The 17,569-nt window shown below is 43.6% G+C and overlaps 3 protein-coding genes across 6 annotated transcripts; 2 read left to right on the top strand and 1 right to left on the bottom strand.

Annotated features, from left to right (window-relative positions):
* Positions 1–129: 129 nt before the first annotated feature.
* thsd1 (thrombospondin, type I, domain containing 1) lies at positions 130–6,996 on the top strand. The gene is made up of 8 exons (XM_076749681.1): positions 130–373; positions 1,109–1,225; positions 2,092–2,486; positions 2,592–3,252; positions 4,262–4,423; positions 4,524–4,944; positions 5,047–5,587; positions 5,687–6,996. Exons 2-8 carry the CDS (start codon positions 1,174–1,176, stop codon positions 6,323–6,325), a joined length of 2,871 nt encoding a protein of 956 aa, XP_076605796.1. The 5' UTR covers positions 130–373; positions 1,109–1,173; the 3' UTR covers positions 6,326–6,996.
* A 151-nt stretch (positions 6,997–7,147) lies between these two features.
* Positions 7,148–9,589, bottom strand: fgl1b (fibrinogen like 1B). Its single transcript, XM_076749682.1, has 9 exons — positions 9,452–9,589; positions 9,256–9,354; positions 8,726–8,993; positions 8,359–8,518; positions 8,114–8,211; positions 7,872–7,960; positions 7,644–7,769; positions 7,458–7,522; positions 7,148–7,328 (listed from the first exon to the last, which is right to left on the bottom strand). The coding sequence occupies exons 1-9, from the start codon at positions 9,455–9,457 to the stop codon at positions 7,148–7,150; spliced, it is 1,092 nt and encodes a 363-aa protein (XP_076605797.1). The 5' UTR covers positions 9,458–9,589.
* A 991-nt stretch (positions 9,590–10,580) lies between these two features.
* Positions 10,581–17,553, top strand: tpte (transmembrane phosphatase with tensin homology). 4 transcript variants are annotated; one of them, XM_076750642.1, is made up of 19 exons: positions 10,581–10,937; positions 11,359–11,449; positions 11,585–11,665; positions 11,764–11,811; positions 11,904–12,065; positions 12,693–12,812; positions 13,577–13,676; positions 13,755–13,818; positions 13,953–14,017; positions 14,197–14,257; positions 14,345–14,426; positions 14,585–14,673; positions 14,871–14,932; positions 15,039–15,119; positions 15,445–15,550; positions 15,640–15,737; positions 15,824–15,919; positions 16,028–16,098; positions 16,200–17,553. In XM_076750642.1, exons 2-19 carry the CDS (start codon positions 11,403–11,405, stop codon positions 16,303–16,305), a joined length of 1,539 nt encoding a protein of 512 aa, XP_076606757.1. In that variant the 5' UTR covers positions 10,581–10,937; positions 11,359–11,402; the 3' UTR covers positions 16,306–17,553. The 4 variants fall into 4 exon arrangements, with proteins under 4 accessions (XP_076606757.1, XP_076606760.1, XP_076606759.1 ...); XM_076750644.1 differs by lacking the exon at positions 10,581–10,937 and adding an exon at positions 10,959–11,039; XM_076750645.1 differs by lacking the exon at positions 11,359–11,449.
* The last annotated feature ends 16 nt before the right edge of the window (positions 17,554–17,569 follow it).

Here is a 17,569-nt window from a genome sequence, read left to right as displayed (position 1 = left end):
TTCCTCAATTATATCATTAATTAGATTTCTTTTTCCTGGAAAAAAAATTAGCTTATTGGTTTATTTGCCATGACGTCACAGTACGTTGTCTTCAGTGTCCCTCTCCATTCGGGAGGAACGAACACTGTCATCGAGCGCGAGCCGCTGCTGACCGTGAAGTGACGGATCTCCTCCACGCGCTCTCAACACGGGCGCGCGCCCTCGCACGGCCTCGTCGGATTCCGTCACTCTCGTCCCGCCGACTGTCACTGCAATTATTAACAGTTTATTATTAGCAGAAGAAATGTGTGAGCGGCTCGTGGAGGGGCCGTTCCTGGGGTCGACGTGTCGGATAATTGAAGAGGAATAATGGTGAGCCGACTCAACAAGACGTGTGAGTAGAACAGCTCTGCTTTTACAGTGAAGGTTAGATCGTCCCAAACGCAGTTAAACTTTGATGCTAAACCGAAGATCTAGGCTTAAAATCATTTATGAGTAACAGAGTTAATAAGAAGGGCATGCTGTAAATAGCCTGCTCAGCCTTCAATTATTAAGGATAAAGACACATTAAGTGAGACAAGTGTAACAGAGAGAAATATTCATGACAACTCTTATATTGAGTATGTATTGATTTTATTGATTGATACCTCATGTGATAAGTCCAGGTTCACAGAAGCCTTGAATTTGAATGGAGGTGTAAAATGTAAAAAAGAAAAAGAAAAAGAATGAAAGTTTGGTGCCCCAAATCTCAAGTTTTGGCATTTTTCTTTCTGGGAAACTTTGGAGTCTATTGTGTTTCTAAGGAAATAACTGAAAAACAGTGAGTGAGCAACCAAACAACAAGGATTTGTCTCCGCATCACAAACACTTGTTATGCCTCCATACCCATTGTGAAGATGAAAGGAAGAGGAAGACGCTGCTGTAAATCCAGAATACTCATGGTCACAGCTTCGTGCTCCAGCCTTCCTGTTTTTCATACTTCAGATCAGTGCACCGCTTCTTCCATGCCCTCTCCTGTCTCCAGACACCCACAATCACAACTGGTTGCTGCCTTCTTGCGGACTATTTCTTTATTTATTTTTTTTTTTTTTCATTTGTGGTTATTTTGTGTTTTGCCTCTGATTTATAGAGGTCAGGGGTGGTGGAAGAGGACGGTCATGTGGTGTAGGAGAAAGCAGAGGCACGGACATCGGAATGCCTCAGGCTGTCTCACTGCTGCCCTTTCTGCTGGCGCTCATGGGATACGGTGAGTGTCACCAAACCACCTTAATAGTATCGCAGCTCTGATTTTAAATTCACCTGATCAAGCAAACATTTAAATTGGGGTCTACCCCACAGTACTCTGCCATGTGCCCTCAGTGAAATGGGAGAGGGTTGAGTTGAGCTGAAGGAAAGGAGTGAAGGGGGTAATGGAGGGTCAGCCTCTTCCTCTTCCCACACCCGCTTTGCTTTGTGAGGATGTGAGGTCTGAGCAACAGGATTTACACACCGCACCACACAATAGCTCTTAAAATAATGAGCTGCAGCATGTTTGCTTTTTCCCCTGGTAATGATACTGTACCAATATGCTGCTAAGCAATTAACTACTAATTGTTGAAGATATTGTGTGAATGAGCAAATTCCATCATTTGTGGCTGGAAAATCTATCGAGAGGCCCGTACTTAATTTGCTGTTATATGACTTTATGAAGGATTTTTTTGGGTGATGCATAATTATGCTGCCAGAAGTGGCACTATGGAAAAATTGTGTCACATTTCACCCAGACTCATGTCTAAAATTTATGAGATTTCCAAATAAAAGTACAGTCCCCATTGGACTTGAAGTTTTCATACAGTCCAAACATTAATTAGACAGCTTTATGTGTAACTGTTCACACCTAAACAGATATTAGGACATATCACTGTAGAGAATATCATGTAACTGGATCACTGCAGTCAATTTAGCCTGAAACACACCCTGTGGGCACCGTAACAGACAGTCATATCAAGAAAAAGTACAAAATCTGAGACCACATTTTACCCATTGGCATCCTTAAAAGTTAGTGCAAGACGCATGAACAGTCAGTAAAATGTCTCTCTATCATATCTCACGTCTGTGCATCCTTTCCTGTAGCTTTTGCAGGGCTCAATATCTGGCCCTCCTTCCACATTGCGCTAAGCAATGCCAGTGTATTTGTGGACTTCAGCACAAAATCCAACGGCAGCACCGTCCGCAGCACCAGCCTCTCTCTGGTCAACACAGAAACCAACACCACCCTTCTGACCAGGACTCTTCCCGACAACCAATCGGCCGGTAGGGTGGAGTTCAACTGCTCTTGCTTCCTGTATGCGGGAACTTTCCGGTTCCTGCTGAGGCAGACCAGCATCTCTGCTGTTTCTTATGCCAATGGCACAGACGATGGAAGCACGGAGAGCACCACCTGGTGGTGGAGTTCAGAACTGCAGGTGCAGTGGCCCACCTTCCACATCGCTGTGGAGAGGGCTGGAAACCACTCAGGATCTTTTCAGGCAAGACAAACTCCATCTCAAACGTTGCACTCTAAGTTGGTTTAATGTACTGCAGCATGACGACCAGAGGGATTAACATATGACTCTTCTTCTGTCCCTCTCCAGGTTGGGATATCCACTAATGAACACTTTCAGGCTTGCTCCAGCGGCGTTGACTCTGCTCTCTTCCTAGAGGTCAGCTACATGGAGTACAACCAGATTGGGCGAAACAGCATTGACAAGGTGCGAGCCCGCACGCGACACCCGATCAAACCCCTCCGCTCCCAGAGTGTTGAGCTGGCCTGCGCCTTCCCCTTCACAGAAAGAGACTTCATACGAGTGGCCCTGCGGTCTCCTCATACAGCACAGGATGTGAAGAGCTCTGGAGCTCTCTACCTGTCTCGTATCTTCTCCTATAAGCTGCTGGTGGAAAATGGCAATGCTTACCGGAGTGGTTGTGAAGGGACCATGACTGTCAGGCTGATCACCCCACCTTGTGCTCACATCAGTGGGAAAGTGTTGCTGTATAAGGATGCAGGTCTTGGAAGAGGAGTTGCTGTTTCCTCTGGCATGGGAGCAGGTGGAACAGCGTTGCTGGGGTTTGGACCAGAGGAGCCCTCTTCTCCTCCCTTGGCCTTTAACTGGCTGACGCAGGGAGAGAATGAGACAGAATTCAACTGCTCTGTGTTTTACCCGGGAAGGAACAAGTACTGCTTTCGCTTTGTTTTCAACTTCAGTCGCTCCCCTAGTCCTGCACAGACCTGTTTGGTGGTTCACAGGAGTGCAGGTGAGATTCAAGAGATCAACACATTCACATTCAGTGGCTGTCAAGAATACATTTGTACTCTGCTTCTGTTTGTCATTCAGCAGTAAGCTCTGACACTGTGTAAACCAGAATTGAAACAGAATGTGATAATTCCTCAATCCTTTTTGAGATATAGCCAATGGAAAACAATACAAAGACAATATATTTAATCTTTTACCTCATCAACTTCACTGATTTTTGTAAATAGAAGCTTATTCTAAATTTGATACCAGCAGCATGTTTCAAACAAGTTGGGACAGGAGCAACAAAAGACAGGCAACGTCCTAGAACACTCCAAAAACACCTGGTTGGAACATTTCATATAGGTTCATTGGGAACAGGTGATATTGCAGCATGATGGCAGCTTAGTAAAGTTCACAGGTCTACGTCCAAAATGATATCAGTCACTTTCATGGTGTATTATTGCGGATTGCGCAAGTCAGTCTATTTTAGGGCATGCAAGACTGAAATAGTCATCTTTGTTGATAGTGCGGTGGAGGGGGGCCAAGTATGCCACAACAGCATAACAAGATCACACATTATTCATGTAGTGAGATATAGAGCTGCTACACTGAAGTTGTTATAGTATGTTATTAAAAGGCAGTGTGCGAGTGAGCATCATCAAATGAAAATGTGGAATCAGTGGCTATATTTAAGAACACTTAACAAATTAAGTGGAAAATCCAATGAATGGCATGCTTCATGGCCATGTTGACACATTAAGCATAGTCAGTTCGAACTATTCAAGCAGGGAGTAAATCACAGCTGTCACATCCTCATAATAGAAAGACGCTTGCAGCTGTGTCCGGGCTTTGTCTATTTTGGGGATAAAGCACTGACTGGTTGATGTCATGTGATATGATGGTTGACCCTTTATCAGCTCTGTCTGGAAGGGTCTGATTTTTTATTCTTCTATTAGCTTTTTTACAGGCTTGTGCTGTAAATTGACCAATTTTTCTGCAATTGAGCATATTTTTCTGTTTTTCTGCAGAGTCATGGGGCCCGTGGCAGCCATGGAGTGTGTGCAGTGTGAGCTGTGGAGAGGGGGTGAGGGAAAGAGTGCGTGAGTGTTTGCTGCCCTCAGGTGTGGCAGGGATGCAGTGCACTGGCATGGTGAAGGAACAGTCCATGTGCTCTCTGGAGGACTGTGTCGGTCAGTCTCTTCACCCCTAAAGTCCTTTTATTTCTTTTCCACTCCCTCTCTTTTCTGCAGAATTTAACTTTTAACACAGTTGTCTCCCTTTCTTCCCCAGTATTGCCTGTCCCTTCTCCATCCCTCCCCCCTGCACCCGTTGGAGTTGCACCGCTAGGTGGTAACATGGTCGTGGTGGTTGGCATCTCCCTTTGCCTGGCTGTGATTCTGGCAACTGTTGTGGTGACTGTGTGGAGAAAGTTTTGCAAGACCCCTCAGTGCAGCTCTGTCCGCAGAGGGTCCATGCATTCCCCTGGAGGACGCAAGCTCTCTGATGAGGCCTCCATTTGTGGCCACAGCCTCCAAAGACCCAGCCTGTCTGATGGCCATGGCCCACTTGGGGCCATGGGTGTGGGTGCAGCCCAGAAAGACACTGCTGTCCTGAGCAGTCAACCTCTCCCCCATACCCTGGTGATACCTGTCTCACAGGACCCAGAGAGGCTGTCCCCCACAGGTCAGAAGATGTTGCCAACAATATTTGGGTATGTTTAGAATATTGTCTACTTTCATCGCACATAGAAAATTATTGCCAGACTTATTCTGTCACTCCTAAGTCTGAGAAAATAAAATAGTTTTCTCTTTAGGTACCGGTTGGCTCAGCAGCAGTTGAAAGAAATGAAGAAGAAGGGGTTAAAGGAGGCCACACAGCTGTACCATGTCTCTTCAAGCCCGGTCCATGACACCTTGTTGGAAACGTCAGCTTCAGCCACCACCTCCCCCATCCCGACACCAACTGGATTCGCTCATCCCGTACTCCCTTTGGGCCTCCAGGACGACACCAACCACAACCATTTTCGTATTGCAGCTCCCTTTTCTGAGCCCCCAGCGCAGACCTCTAGGGTCACGCCGGACAGACTGAGTCCCAGAGTGGAGCTGGTCTTAGGTCCTCATGTCTCTGCTCATGCAAGTGGTGGCAGCTCAAAATGGCGTGACCGCACCGCTGACTGGGTGGAGATGGTGGAGAGGAGCGGGTTAGGAGGTTTCAGAGGAGGAGGAGATGCAGGGATGGGAAACTCCTGTCATAAGAATCCAAATTTCCGCCGGACCTCCAGTTTTAATGACACCAAACCCCAGCCTCCGCCCTCTGCACATTCCAGACAGTTCAGAGAAAGGAGCATGACCCAGGTCACCTGTCCAGCTTTATTTATGTATTCATGTATTGTAGGTCATATTTGTGGAGGTCTGTTTAAGCCTTTTTAATTAACAAAGATCAAATCTTTTCAGGTGGGATCTCGGACCCTTCCTGAAGGAAGTTGTTGGACCAAAGGAGGATGGGAGAGGCAGCCATACCGTTCTTACCCCATTCCAGAGCATGGGGCCTCAGAGTGGACTAAATCCAGACCTCAGAGAAATGACCAGAGGAAGCATTGGATAGAGACAGCTGTTTCTTCTCACAACAGTGAACTCAAGCACACAGGAACCAACACAAACAGTATTTCAGCATATGCAAAGCACACTAAAGCAGACCTCAGTGGCACTGGGGAAAGGCAAAGGAGTGGTGAGACAGGAGGTGGAGAGGGAATCTCAGGGATTGGGGGTCCAGCCGCGGGCCAGGTCAGCCTGAGCGTGGATCGCGCAGAACGGGCCGAACAGAACTGGAACCGTCGCGGCCCATCGCCGATCCAGAGGAACATCTTGGCCCGGAAATTAAAGGAGGCTCAGTCCTGCTCTGGGGTCAAGGGGCGGCAGCGCAGCTCCACCTTTAGCGTTTCATCCTCGGAGCAGAGGAAAGGTCGCTGCCACTCTCTTCCGATGTCTGGAGACTACAGCAGCAGTGGCGGCTCGCCCTACAGGCTGAGTGAGGCAGAGCAGAGGATGTTGGACCTAGATCTGTCCTCAGCATATACAGGGGAGGAGGAGTAGACCACACAGGTTTGTCGTACCATACCAGGAAGGAATTGCCATTTCTGTTGAACCTAAAAACCTCTCTGCTAAATCTGTGACTTTTTAACACAAACACACATATCAATGAAGATTATGTTGTATGTTGGCGAATCACATTAAATTGCATTTTTTTAACTGTAATTGTGTTAATATTTAAATTTTTGATAGGCATTATCTGAACGTATTTTTGTCTTGTTCAGAGTTTGACTGTTCTGTTTGTAGGTTTCATTGTATATCAGCTGCTGGCACAGTATTTACCATAATAAGTCATATTTCACATGGTCTTGTACCTACAGCTATATGCACTGTTAAACATGAACCTTATCAATGACAGTATTTAATACACTACAGAAGACTGTAGTGTATGTAGTATGTATGTAGTGTATGCACTGCTGAACGTGCTGCTTTAACATGCTGTGAAGGCCCATTGTACAATACTGCAGTGTAGTGAGATCCACTCTCACTATGATTTAGTTTACTGTTCTAATTTGTGTGTATAATATCAGCAATGTCAAGCATTTTTCATGCATTTTCTGCAGAATGCACAGAGCAGTAGTATGCAGTTGTACCTAGGACAGTCAAATATGAATGTCAGTGAGGCATTGTGGCTGAGATGCTGTTTGTTTTTATTGTTTGAGTAATAAGATACACTTTATAGAAAGCAATGCTGACTGAAAAACAGAAGATACTGTCCTGTTGCAATATGATAACAGTTTCAAATAATGAGGCAAAGGGAGGAATTAAAATACAAAGAGTGTAAACATGACATCAGCCTTTGCCCTCATTCACCTAGCCTGGTTTTTACATTTCCCCCGCTCCACTTCCCATGGCGTCCAAGAAAACCAAAGGCCGCACCTTCATGGTGGTGTGTCGAAGGGAATACCAAAGGCCTTTCCAGGTCCCCCACACCACACCATTGTCATACTGGCCCTTGTACTTGCCTCTGCGGTAGAACTTCCCATTTAGGTTGGCTGCATGACATCTGTAGACAGTACACAAAGTCAACAGTGTACCTTTTTTTAAATGTATTAGAACTGTGTCCTTAGCCTGACCAGTATGGTTCTTTCCATGGTATGGTAATGATAATACACACTTATTTGAAAGGTCTCACCTGTTGAACCACCATCCTGCCTTATTCTCCTGAGCACAGCTGCCCTGAATGTAGCGGTCATTGTCCTGTCAATGAGCATCACCATCATCAGTGTTATCACTGTCATCATCTGCACATTGTCAGTAATCTAACAGTTATTAGCATCACAAAAATGCCATCTTAGAATAGTAAAAATCTATTACTCACCTGATCTCTGGTGCTGAACTGCATACCATTGAGGCAAGCAGACCAGTGCTCCACCACCCCCCCACCACCAGTCAGAGCATCCCCAGCTTGCCCACTATACAGTTCATACTGGAGGCGATACTTGTCCTGGAAAAGATGTAAAAGCAATGTTATATTATAATGTTTTTTTTGTGGAATCGCAGTTACTTTTGAGATCAAGAAACAGAACTGCAAAATTGTTGCTCTTACAGCCTCATCTGTGATCCTGAAGTTCTCATAAAATGCATAATTTCTCTTTCCATCCCAGTCCATTAGATCTATCTTCACCAGGTTCTGACCTTCAGGGAAAAGAAATGAGAGCAAAACATGAGAAAAAAGCAGCCAACCAGGGAGAACATTTAGACCCTGTAAAACAAGAGTGTGAAAAAATAGAATACCATTTTAAAAAGGAGATGCAAATTAGTGATTCTGGGATTTTAAGAATTTCTAACCTTCTGAGAGTAGAGAATAAATGTGCTCATTCCCCAACCAGAACTCATCATTCCACAGTTTGAAGTCACCAAAGCCGTCTCTGTAGTCCACCCAGTCTCTGAAATGAGAATTGGGCAGATTCTTCAGCTTGCAGCTCTATCAACACCTACATTATAATCTGTGCTTTGCAAGGATTTTGGAATCTAGATATTTTTAAATATACTGTACATGGTCTGTACATGGGCTACTCTCTCTGATTAAACACCTGTTGAAGTCAACTTTTCCATGCCGACGTTTCTGAAACACTGTCCATCCTCCTCCATCTTCCATGTCACAGTAGACCAAAAAAGGCTCCTTTTGTGATTTGGGTCTGATGCGGTAGAAACCACTTGGTGGTCTCAGTCTGTCAAACAGCTCAGAACAGTCTGAGAAGAATTGAAAAGCCCTTAAAGATTACTGATTATCATCCTCAACATTATTTACTTCATGTTAAATCATCAACAAATCTCAGTGAATATGAATATTAAAAAATTTCCAGAATTCTTTAATACACTGCAGACTCATCTCAAACTGTCATTTTACTATAAATAAAGACCCAAACAGTAATATGATATGATGTGAACTATTCTTACCTTTGTCGTGGACAATTAAACTGCCTGCGGGTGGAAGTGGTTTCATTAGTGCCATATCAGTGCTGTCTGATGTCCCACTGCTGTTGTGGTTTACACCGGGGCCTGTGTCAGTTTCAGGTTTAGTATTAGGCACAGCGGACTGAAATGGCTTGAAGTATTTGTGCATCTGCAAGTGCTCCACCTGCCAAGTCGCTATCAGGAGTTTATTCTCCAGTTTCCTTATGCTGCTCTTGAGAGCTGCAACCTCTGGCCCGCAGGACTCCGTTGCCTTAAATGAGAAAAAAAAAAAAAGAAAAAAATAGAAAAGGAAAAAAAGAAAATCAAGTTATACATGTCACTTTTACTTTCTACTGGTACCCAGAGAGGGGGCAGTAAAAGCATAGCGCTTTGGACTTTCTAGGAATGGCAGTTCTTAAACAGCCCTGCCTGTAATCTATGCTTTTTCAACCACACATTTTCAATTTGAACTGTCAATACAGAAACAAAGAGAGACACCCCGAAGCCCTCAAAGAGTGAGGTAAGCTACATACTGACAACACTGTGGAAAAGGCCATGGCTGGGCGCACCAGAGCCAACAACAGCAACACTCGCATGGCTTTCAGGAGGAAGCCCTTCGCTGCAATATCAGTCTGAAATCATAAATAAAACACAGATTGAACAATAAACAGATATCGATGGAGAAACTGAGATTCTTCAGACTTTAAAAACGCTGCACCACAAGCCTACCTTCATTTCACACGGTCTCGCCTTGTTTTCTCCAGGTTCAGTGTTCTTTTCCTCTAAAGATTTGTCAGTATTATTTATAGGCTGGGCTGGTTCTGCATGGTCCACATTAGAGGATTCAGGCTCGACCAGCCTTGCCAATCACTGAACTCAAGCCAGTTTGTCCTTTTTCCCCTCTATCAAGCATTCTAGTATTCGGAAAGACAAGCTGATCCCAGAGCTCATGGACAAAGGGTGGTGAGAAGATGCCATTCCTTACATGCCTGAAGTACTGTCCTTATTTTTGTTTCCTTTTTTGGTAGATAAAATCACTCCTTAAAGTCCTGAGATATTATATCATTGTGCTCCACATTACAGAAATCAATTTGATCCTCATATCAAGGGTTTAGCTGAATATGTGGGTCAAATTCAACCGTATAAACTTAAAGAAAAAAACATCAGGAAAATTATTCCAAGTAATGGAGAAGTTAAAATAAAGTGAGCCTAACTGGGAGAAAGTGGGTGTTTATGTCGCTCACACTGTACAAACACTATATAAACTGACATGTATGAGATACTGAGAGAAAACAACCCAGTAACCAAGTAAGAATATGAAGAAAAATTGATTTGATTAGCACCACCTGACCATTTTATCCAAAGACCTGAAGAGTCAGTTCACAACAGCATGAACCAAGACAGAAAGTCCTCACATTGATAGAAAAAACACCTTGCGTGTGACGGCGACATGGCTCCCCCTTGTGTTAGCTTTTGGTTACTGCTTAAAAAATGTTTTGAATAATCCTTTTATATTTTTATTGACACATAATCTATTTGGACAATATTTAATGTGTCTTAAGTACATCTTAAACTACGTCATTTCTTAAAGCCGTGTTATTCAGGCGTCATTGAATTTTTGTTTTTAAGGTCGTTTAAAAAAAGCTATCCGAATAAAGTTTGTTACTGGTGTTACAGCCTGCTGTTGTTTTGCCTTCGTTTGCTTCAAGCAGCTTAAGTTCAACAAAATGCTGTACTTTTTTTTGTCATGATAACATTACACCTTTTCCTCGCAGCCATGTCTGGACTCTGTGGAGAGCTAGCAGACGTTTGGGAATGTAACGTTCAATTAAAACCAGATGTTACAGAGAGGACGGGGATGAGAGAGGACGGAGCAGCCTGTTATCTCGCTTTTCAAGCTATTATGTGTAGCTAATGTTAAAAAAAAGCTCTGTAACAGTCACAGGAAGGTGGTGGTCAGGCTCAGTCCGCTGCTTTGTCAACGTGGGTTTAAGAGGAAAGATGAGTAAAGAGCAGTAAGGGGAAAGAAAGCGCTTTGCACAGACCTCCAGGAAGTCCGAAACCGCTACGTTTGCAGTAAACGACGAGGAAAGTGGATGGACTGAAAAGAAAAAAAAAAAATCTACCCGGTTAACCTTTGAACCGTCTCTCTGTCTTCACAAGAAGAAGTCACAAGACGAAGTCCCATAAAACTCCACGAATGTCAGTCCGAACGGTAAGCAAGCGGCGCGTTTAGCTAGTTTTTGGGGGCTAATTTGGTGTCAACAAACAGTCCGGGAAGAGGACTGTGAGTGAGGGGAAGCGGGTGGTTTGTGTGGTGAGATCTTTGTCTATTTTTTGTCCCTTTTTTTTTCTGACCTAATAGTGAATCATTGATGTTTCACTTTCTCAAAAGTTAACTTGTTTGCTGGTCGGTTTTGCATCAGAACACTGGCTCCTGGATGCTGATGAGGCGTTCAATGATCAGACCGTTTGTTTCTTTCAAAGAGTGGATTTACGTGCAAGACTAACATCAGTATTTCAGGGCAGGACACAAAGTTTTTGTCCTCTAGTTTGTCTCCTGTTTTTCCACACTGTAACTTTGGAACAACGTGCTGAACAAGGGGAGTTTTAATCTGTCTACGCTTCGCATGCAGAGACCACAAGTTCAGGACTAAGCGAGGAGGGAGACACACACATCATGTCCTCTGTCTATTTCAGTCCAGGGTCGGATTCAGGTGTAAATGGGTGAGGAAGATAAAGTAACTAACATGGGAGGATGAACCTTTATTCTGTCTGTTGCTGTGTATGTGCTGTTGTGCTGTTTCAGCCTACCTTTTGTGAAGTTTACCCTGTCTGTCTTTCTGTCTTTCTGTCTGTTAGAAACATTGCAAAGATGGAAGATGCTAAAGTTGAGATTGATGATGGAAAGGAGGAGAGCGTGGTGCCAGACACAATGTATCAGTAAGTCTGAACACCTTGGACCACAGACAGTTTTGTACACTTGATTCAGAAACACATTTTCTGGCTAACATGACTGTGCACTCTTTCCTCTTTTGCAGCAAAATCCGGACAAAGATTACACCTTTTGTTATGTCCTTTGGATTTCGGTGAGTGTGTTTTGGGAACTTTTTTGCAGAGATATTGGCTCATCTAGACTCCTGATCTCCGGTTTGATGATGCTGTCCGTCTTTTCCTCCAGTATCTTCGGAGTGGTACTGATCCTAGTGGACTTTGTGCTGGTTATCGTGGACATCTCCCTGCCGGCCAAGAGCAGAGATGTTGGGAATGCCTTAGAGGCCGTGTCCCTCGTCATCTCCTTCTTCTTCCTCCTTGACGTTCTCCTGCGGGTCTATGTGGAAGGGTGAGTGAGGAAGGAAGGATGTGCATGCAGTTGTGCAGAAGCACAGCCGCAAAGGTCATGCATGTTTGCCTAATTTATGGGATCTCAGCAATCTCAGTCTCTTTGCGTTTGCTGTTTTATACATTCTGTGGTGGATGCAGTATCAATATTTGTGCAGTCTTGTTACAGCCTTCCAATAAATCCTACCTTTGTGAAGCTTGTTTGCTGACGCTGTTAGTAAGGGGTTTAATTCATGATTCAGATTGCAAGATATATATTATATACTGCATCCAGTATTCAAATGTAGTGAATTCACATCTTAAGTTTCCTCTGCACAGCTGCTTGCTTGTGAATGTTAGAGCCAGAAAGGAGTGAGGCAAACATCTCCAGGGTTCTGTGTCAGCAGAAATCAAGAGTGATTAGCTGTTAAACAGGAAGTTACAAAGAGGAAGCTGGACAGGAAATGTATGGCATGTATTCGGCTGGTCCTTGGGAAACATAATGATTCAAAGTGCAGTGGTCGCTGAATATATACGCTCTGCTGCAGTGGTGTTTTTCATGTTGGTTAAGATACTAGTAGTTGCATGATCTGCTTTACTCCGCTGCACGTTAGTCGTCTCATGTTGTGTTTAACTGACCACCTTTCAGGTTCAGAGTTTACTTCAGCTCCAAGCTGAACATCGTAGACACCTGTGTTGTGGCAATCACCCTGGTGGTCACCATGATCTACACCTTCACTGATCTGTCAGGAACCAGTCTCATCCCCAGGTACCTACTTTTCCCTGCATTCCCAGCTAAATACAGTCGTGTTGGACATCTGGTGACTTTATAGCGGATAAAGAATGACATAGCTACATGGAAGCTCTCCTTTTAGATTTAGCTGTGATTACCTGGAGATCCATTTATAATGATCCTCAATAGTCCACCCACACAGGTGTTTTCACTAATGTTGCCTGACGAGACCTCTTCCAAGGACTGTGCACAAACCAATCAAATGAGTTTGGTGACATCATGCAACTCCCAGAATAGCTTCACTTGACTAAAGGTCTAATCAGCCTGGATAACTGAAAACACCTGTGTATGTGTGCAGGCCTTTAAGACTATTACGATTAATATAAATATAACAGTGTGGCTCAGCCTACTGTCGATGGAGAACCCTGCTGTACAGTCACCCATTAAATACTGCAAACAAATCCTCCTTTGGTAGCACTATTTACTGTTAATGTATCACCAGGGTCTAGCCAATAAAAACGCTACTGCTTCCTTGGATTTATTTCATGGTGATATGATACACAGTTCCTCTTTGTGAACTTCTCTAACCTCAGACTGAACCATCAGCAAACAGTGCAGTGGACATAAAAAAAATATTGAAGATTTTGCATTCATAAGTCATCCATGTTTTCAAATACTGATCACTAATATAATACTGATTTCAACCATTTTCCTTAATCTGAATGTCACCTTACGGTGTGTAGAGTGCCATTAATATTGTTTTATTTTCTAAGTCTATTTTTTTGTTCATTCTTCATCAGGGTGGTGACGTTTCTTCGTGTCCTGAGAATATTGATCCTGGTGAGGGTTTTCAGACTGGCAGCTCAGAAGAAGGAGCTGGAGAAGGTCACCAGGAGGATGGTAAGGATGTCTCCTGTATAGGCATCAAGAGGAGAGCTGTGTACTACTTCCTGATCACTGACTTGTTATTTTTGTCAGATTTCTGAGAACAAGCGGCGCTATCAGAAGGATGGATTTGACCTTGACCTTACCTATGTCACAGGTAGTTGTTAGATGCTGTGTGACACAAAAAAAAAACAAACATACATGCGTGTAAGAAAAAACATCTAAAATCAGTCACTAAACATGACACCCTTTAAGAAGTGGAAAATTTGTTTGCATCTTTACCTTCTGTAGACCGTGTCATCGCCATGTCCTTCCCCTCCTCTGGGAAGCAGTCATTCTACCGGAATCCAATCAGGGTAAGTGGAACTTCAAATGGGTACATGCACGCTAAATGAGCCCACGCCCATCACTCACTTGTCTCCAATTTAATAGTTTCAAAAAGAATCCATTCATAGGCGCTACTGTTACAAAGAACTTCCAACATAAATCAGACCCGCAGAACTCTTAAGTATATACACCTTCTGTGTCTTTGCAGGAAGTGGCGAGGTTCCTAGACACTAAACATGAAGGCCACTATAAAGTTTACAACCTGTGCAGTAAGTTGGCACCTCCTCTCGTCACGCTCCTCTCCTTTTTATATGGAAGGACACAAATCACATCAGTATCATCTTTTTTGTTTCCAGGTGAGAAAGGCTACGACCCGCAGTTCTTCCACTACAAGGTTGAACGAGTGTTCATCGATGACCACAATGTCCCCTCCTTGGAGTGAGTCACACTTTCTGCTGCGATGTGTCGTTTTTGTTTCACCTCCTCTCCCTTTTTGCTTGTATTTGCACTGGAACGCTTCCGGTTGCAGCTTCACAAGAAGGCCTTGCAGGTTGTATCAGTGTCTTTATGATTGCATGTTCTACTGTCTGTCCCAGGGACATGCTGAAATACACAGCAAACGTGAGGGAGTGGATGTCTGCTGATCCCAAAAATATCATCGCTATTCACTGCAAAGGAGGGAAAGGTGACGCCAAAGATTGCTGCTTGTTTTGTTATCACTGGTGAATTATTTGGGATGAACATCAGTTTGGTATATAGTTGTTGAAAAAGTGCAACTGTCACCATTAGTTTACCCTCTGCTGACCAGTTAGTACTATAGTTTTGCATTTTTCATTCATTTTCATTTCAAATAATCCACAATGCTGCTGCTCTCTTTCACAGGACGCACAGGTACTCTGGTGTGCACCTGGCTCATTGACAGTGACCAGTTTGAGAGTGCACAGGTGCGTCTCTTTTAATTGTCAGATTAGTTCAATCAAGGCTCAACGAATTGGCAAAACATTTCCAGATGAGGCTTCTTCCTTACATTCATTTCTGTTTGTGCTCCAGGACAGTCTGGAGTATTTTGGTGAGAGGAGGACAGACAAGAGTCGGAGCTCCAAGTTTCAGGGAGTGGAGACTCCCTCTCAGGTAAGAACGAGCCACTCAAGGGCCAAACTTAGAAAAAGGTTTTAATAGAGGCATTTAGTTTGCCATTTTAGGACTACACTTAAAAGCTACTCCGTGTAGAATTCAAAATCAGTCTGACTGGCGCCTCCTAGTGGTCAAACACTAAACTGTAGCAGCAGTTTAAGATTCATACTGGATACATGCAGTATATATACACATATGTATGCGGTATATGTATATGTTTACATAGAGAGAGATTTTACTTTTCCTTGATCTTGACAGTTAAAAATGCTTCCAGTGCTTTGTTTTAAATGTTGTAGCTCTGTTGTGTCCGTGTGAACCACAGAGCCGTTATGTGGGGTACTACGAGGTCATGAAGAGTAAGTTCAACAGACAGCTGCCTCCACCTAAAAGCCTCAGAATCAAGAGCGTCCGCATCCACTCCATAGCAGGTAAAACCCAGCAAACCAGCAGGGCACTCCTTTACATGTCTCTTTGTGCCTGGGTTAATACCTGCTTTTTTCTTTTTGCTCCTACCCAGGTGTGGGTAAAGGTGATGGCAGCGATCTGAAGATGAAGATAATTGTGAAGAAACAGCTGGTTTTTCAGTGTGTGTGTGCCAAACAGGAGAATTGCACAGTAAGTGTCACACACCTGGAACATGCACCCGTCACGTCACACCGATTCATTTGTTGAGTGATTAATGCATTTCTGCTGGTTTTAAGGTATTTCCTGACGTGGGGAGCAATGCAGCCGTCATCAGCCTGCAGGAAGGGCCTGTGGTTGAAGGGGATGTGAAGGTCATGTTTGAATCAAGTGCTGTGAGTGCTTGCGTCGACATCTTTTAAACTACACGTGGAAGGAAAGCTGGTGTTTATCCTGATTGTCCAATCATTCACTGTATCTCTTGTTTTCGTATTTCCTTTTAGGGTCTGCCAAAAGGATACGAAGATGTTCCGTTCTACTTCTGGTTCAATACTTCCTTCATAGTAGACAACAAGTATGTTTCTGTTGCTCAGATGCCATTTATTTTGTAGTTCTTGACTCGAAAGGTTTCATGTTCTTCTTTGACATTGACGCTGACCTCTGAACTGTCCACAGGCTGTTTCTGCCCAGGGAAGAGCTGGACAACCCACACAAACCGAAGACCTGGGACCTGTACAAGGAGGACTTTGGTGTTACTATGTTCTTCTCAGAGCCACAATAAAAGTTCATAAAAAGATTAGAGGGATTTGGGGTTTTGTAGTGGGGTTCTACAAGGTACTTATCAATGAATCACTGTATTACCTACAGTAGCTGGAGGTCACACCCCCACTCTGGAGAAGCAACAGGAGTACTGGTGTCATTCAACAAACTAGCTGATCGAGGCAGCGGTAGACCATCAGCTCCTGTGTTGTGGGAGGTAAAATTACTGTTTTTGTCAAAGGAGTCTGGTGGCTTTGAAGAGAGCATAGGTGGATGTCCCGCCTTCAGTTTCCCAAGGTAAAGCAGTGAAAATATTCTAAATATAGCATACACTTAAACTGAAATAGATTTTTAGGCAGGCATATTTCATGTGGCTAAGATATGTTTTGTTGCTGCCCCAGTCCACTCCAGTAAACTGGTCAGCTTCCTACACAGGAACTCCTGCTGCTTCTCCAACTGAAGGCCATCTACTGCAGGTAACACACTGTTGAGAAGTACGTTATACAAGCCTCCTTAAAAAATATCCCTTTAAAAGGATAAAATGGCTTATTACAATTGCATGATTTAACAATGAATGGTATGCATAAAATGGTAGATTGAACACTAATTCAAGAAATGAATGAGTGGCATAAAAGTACTTGTGTTTAAATGTTGTGTGCAGTGGGCGTCTCCACTGAGTCAAATCGTGCAGACTGCAGTGTTGCTCTGATGAGTCGTGGCACTTAAAACTGAAATCTATAAGGAAGGATATGTGAAGAAAGGACTGTGAAATAACTACTCATGCCTTCCAGTGAATCAGTTGAAATCTGTGTGTGTGGTGACTCTTTTGAGTGTCTGGAAAAAAAAAATGTAAAAATCCCAAACAGAATCAGAAAAACATTTGTACCTGATGAAATGATAACGCTGAAACTTCCCAGTGCTATTATCAATTTATCCCCTTTAAAGGACTCAGTCCATTTAAACCTCACATTTTTAAGTGTACCCTGTGTAGCTGTTGTTATATGTACAGAGTTGTTCATTTGTGAAGACGAACGGAAGGAAACGTACTCTGTGTGGCAAGGGGGGAAACCACTGAAGTTTACCAGAACACATGGTGACACATGAGGAACAGTCAGTCACGAATGTGCTAACAGAGAAGATGTCACACAGCTCCACCTTGAGTCAGTCTTGGAGGCAGCAGGCCTTGACTGCCTCAGCTGATTCCATTGGTTTTAAATCCATGGCGTACCTTCTGTTTTGTTGCCCCAAAATAAACATCCTTTTTAATTTGCAGTCAGTATTTTTCC

The sequence above is a fragment of the Chaetodon auriga genome, chromosome 15, assembly GCF_051107435.1.
Source record: "Chaetodon auriga isolate fChaAug3 chromosome 15, fChaAug3.hap1, whole genome shotgun sequence".
Classification (NCBI taxonomy): domain Eukaryota; kingdom Metazoa; phylum Chordata; class Actinopteri; order Chaetodontiformes; family Chaetodontidae; genus Chaetodon; species Chaetodon auriga.
This window is presented reverse-complemented; position numbering and strand designations above follow the sequence as displayed.

Excerpts from the sequence above, each read along its gene's own strand:
- fgl1b (XM_076749682.1), bottom strand. Across the intron at positions 8,519-8,725 it reads TTTAATTGTCCACGACAAAG|ACTGTTCTGAGCTGTTTGAC; the intron begins GTAAGAATAGTT and ends AATTCTTCTCAG. Across the intron at positions 7,523-7,643 it reads AGTTCAGCACCAGAGATCAG|GACAATGACCGCTACATTCA; the intron begins GTGAGTAATAGA and ends GCTCATTGACAG.
- thsd1 (XM_076749681.1), top strand. The coding sequence starts at position 1,174 with ATGCCTCAGGCTGTCTCACTGCTGCCCTTTCTGCTGGCGCTCATGGGA. Across the intron at positions 2,487-2,591 it reads ACCACTCAGGATCTTTTCAG|GTTGGGATATCCACTAATGA; the intron begins GCAAGACAAACT and ends GTCCCTCTCCAG. Across the intron at positions 4,424-4,523 it reads CTCTCTGGAGGACTGTGTCG|TATTGCCTGTCCCTTCTCCA; the intron begins GTCAGTCTCTTC and ends TTTCTTCCCCAG.
- tpte (XM_076750642.1), top strand. The coding sequence starts at position 11,403 with ATGTCCTCTGTCTATTTCAGTCCAGGGTCGGATTCAGGTGTAAATGG. Across the intron at positions 11,812-11,903 it reads GTTATGTCCTTTGGATTTCG|TATCTTCGGAGTGGTACTGA; the intron begins GTGAGTGTGTTT and ends CTTTTCCTCCAG. Across the intron at positions 15,920-16,027 it reads TCATGTTTGAATCAAGTGCT|GGTCTGCCAAAAGGATACGA; the intron begins GTGAGTGCTTGC and ends ATTTCCTTTTAG.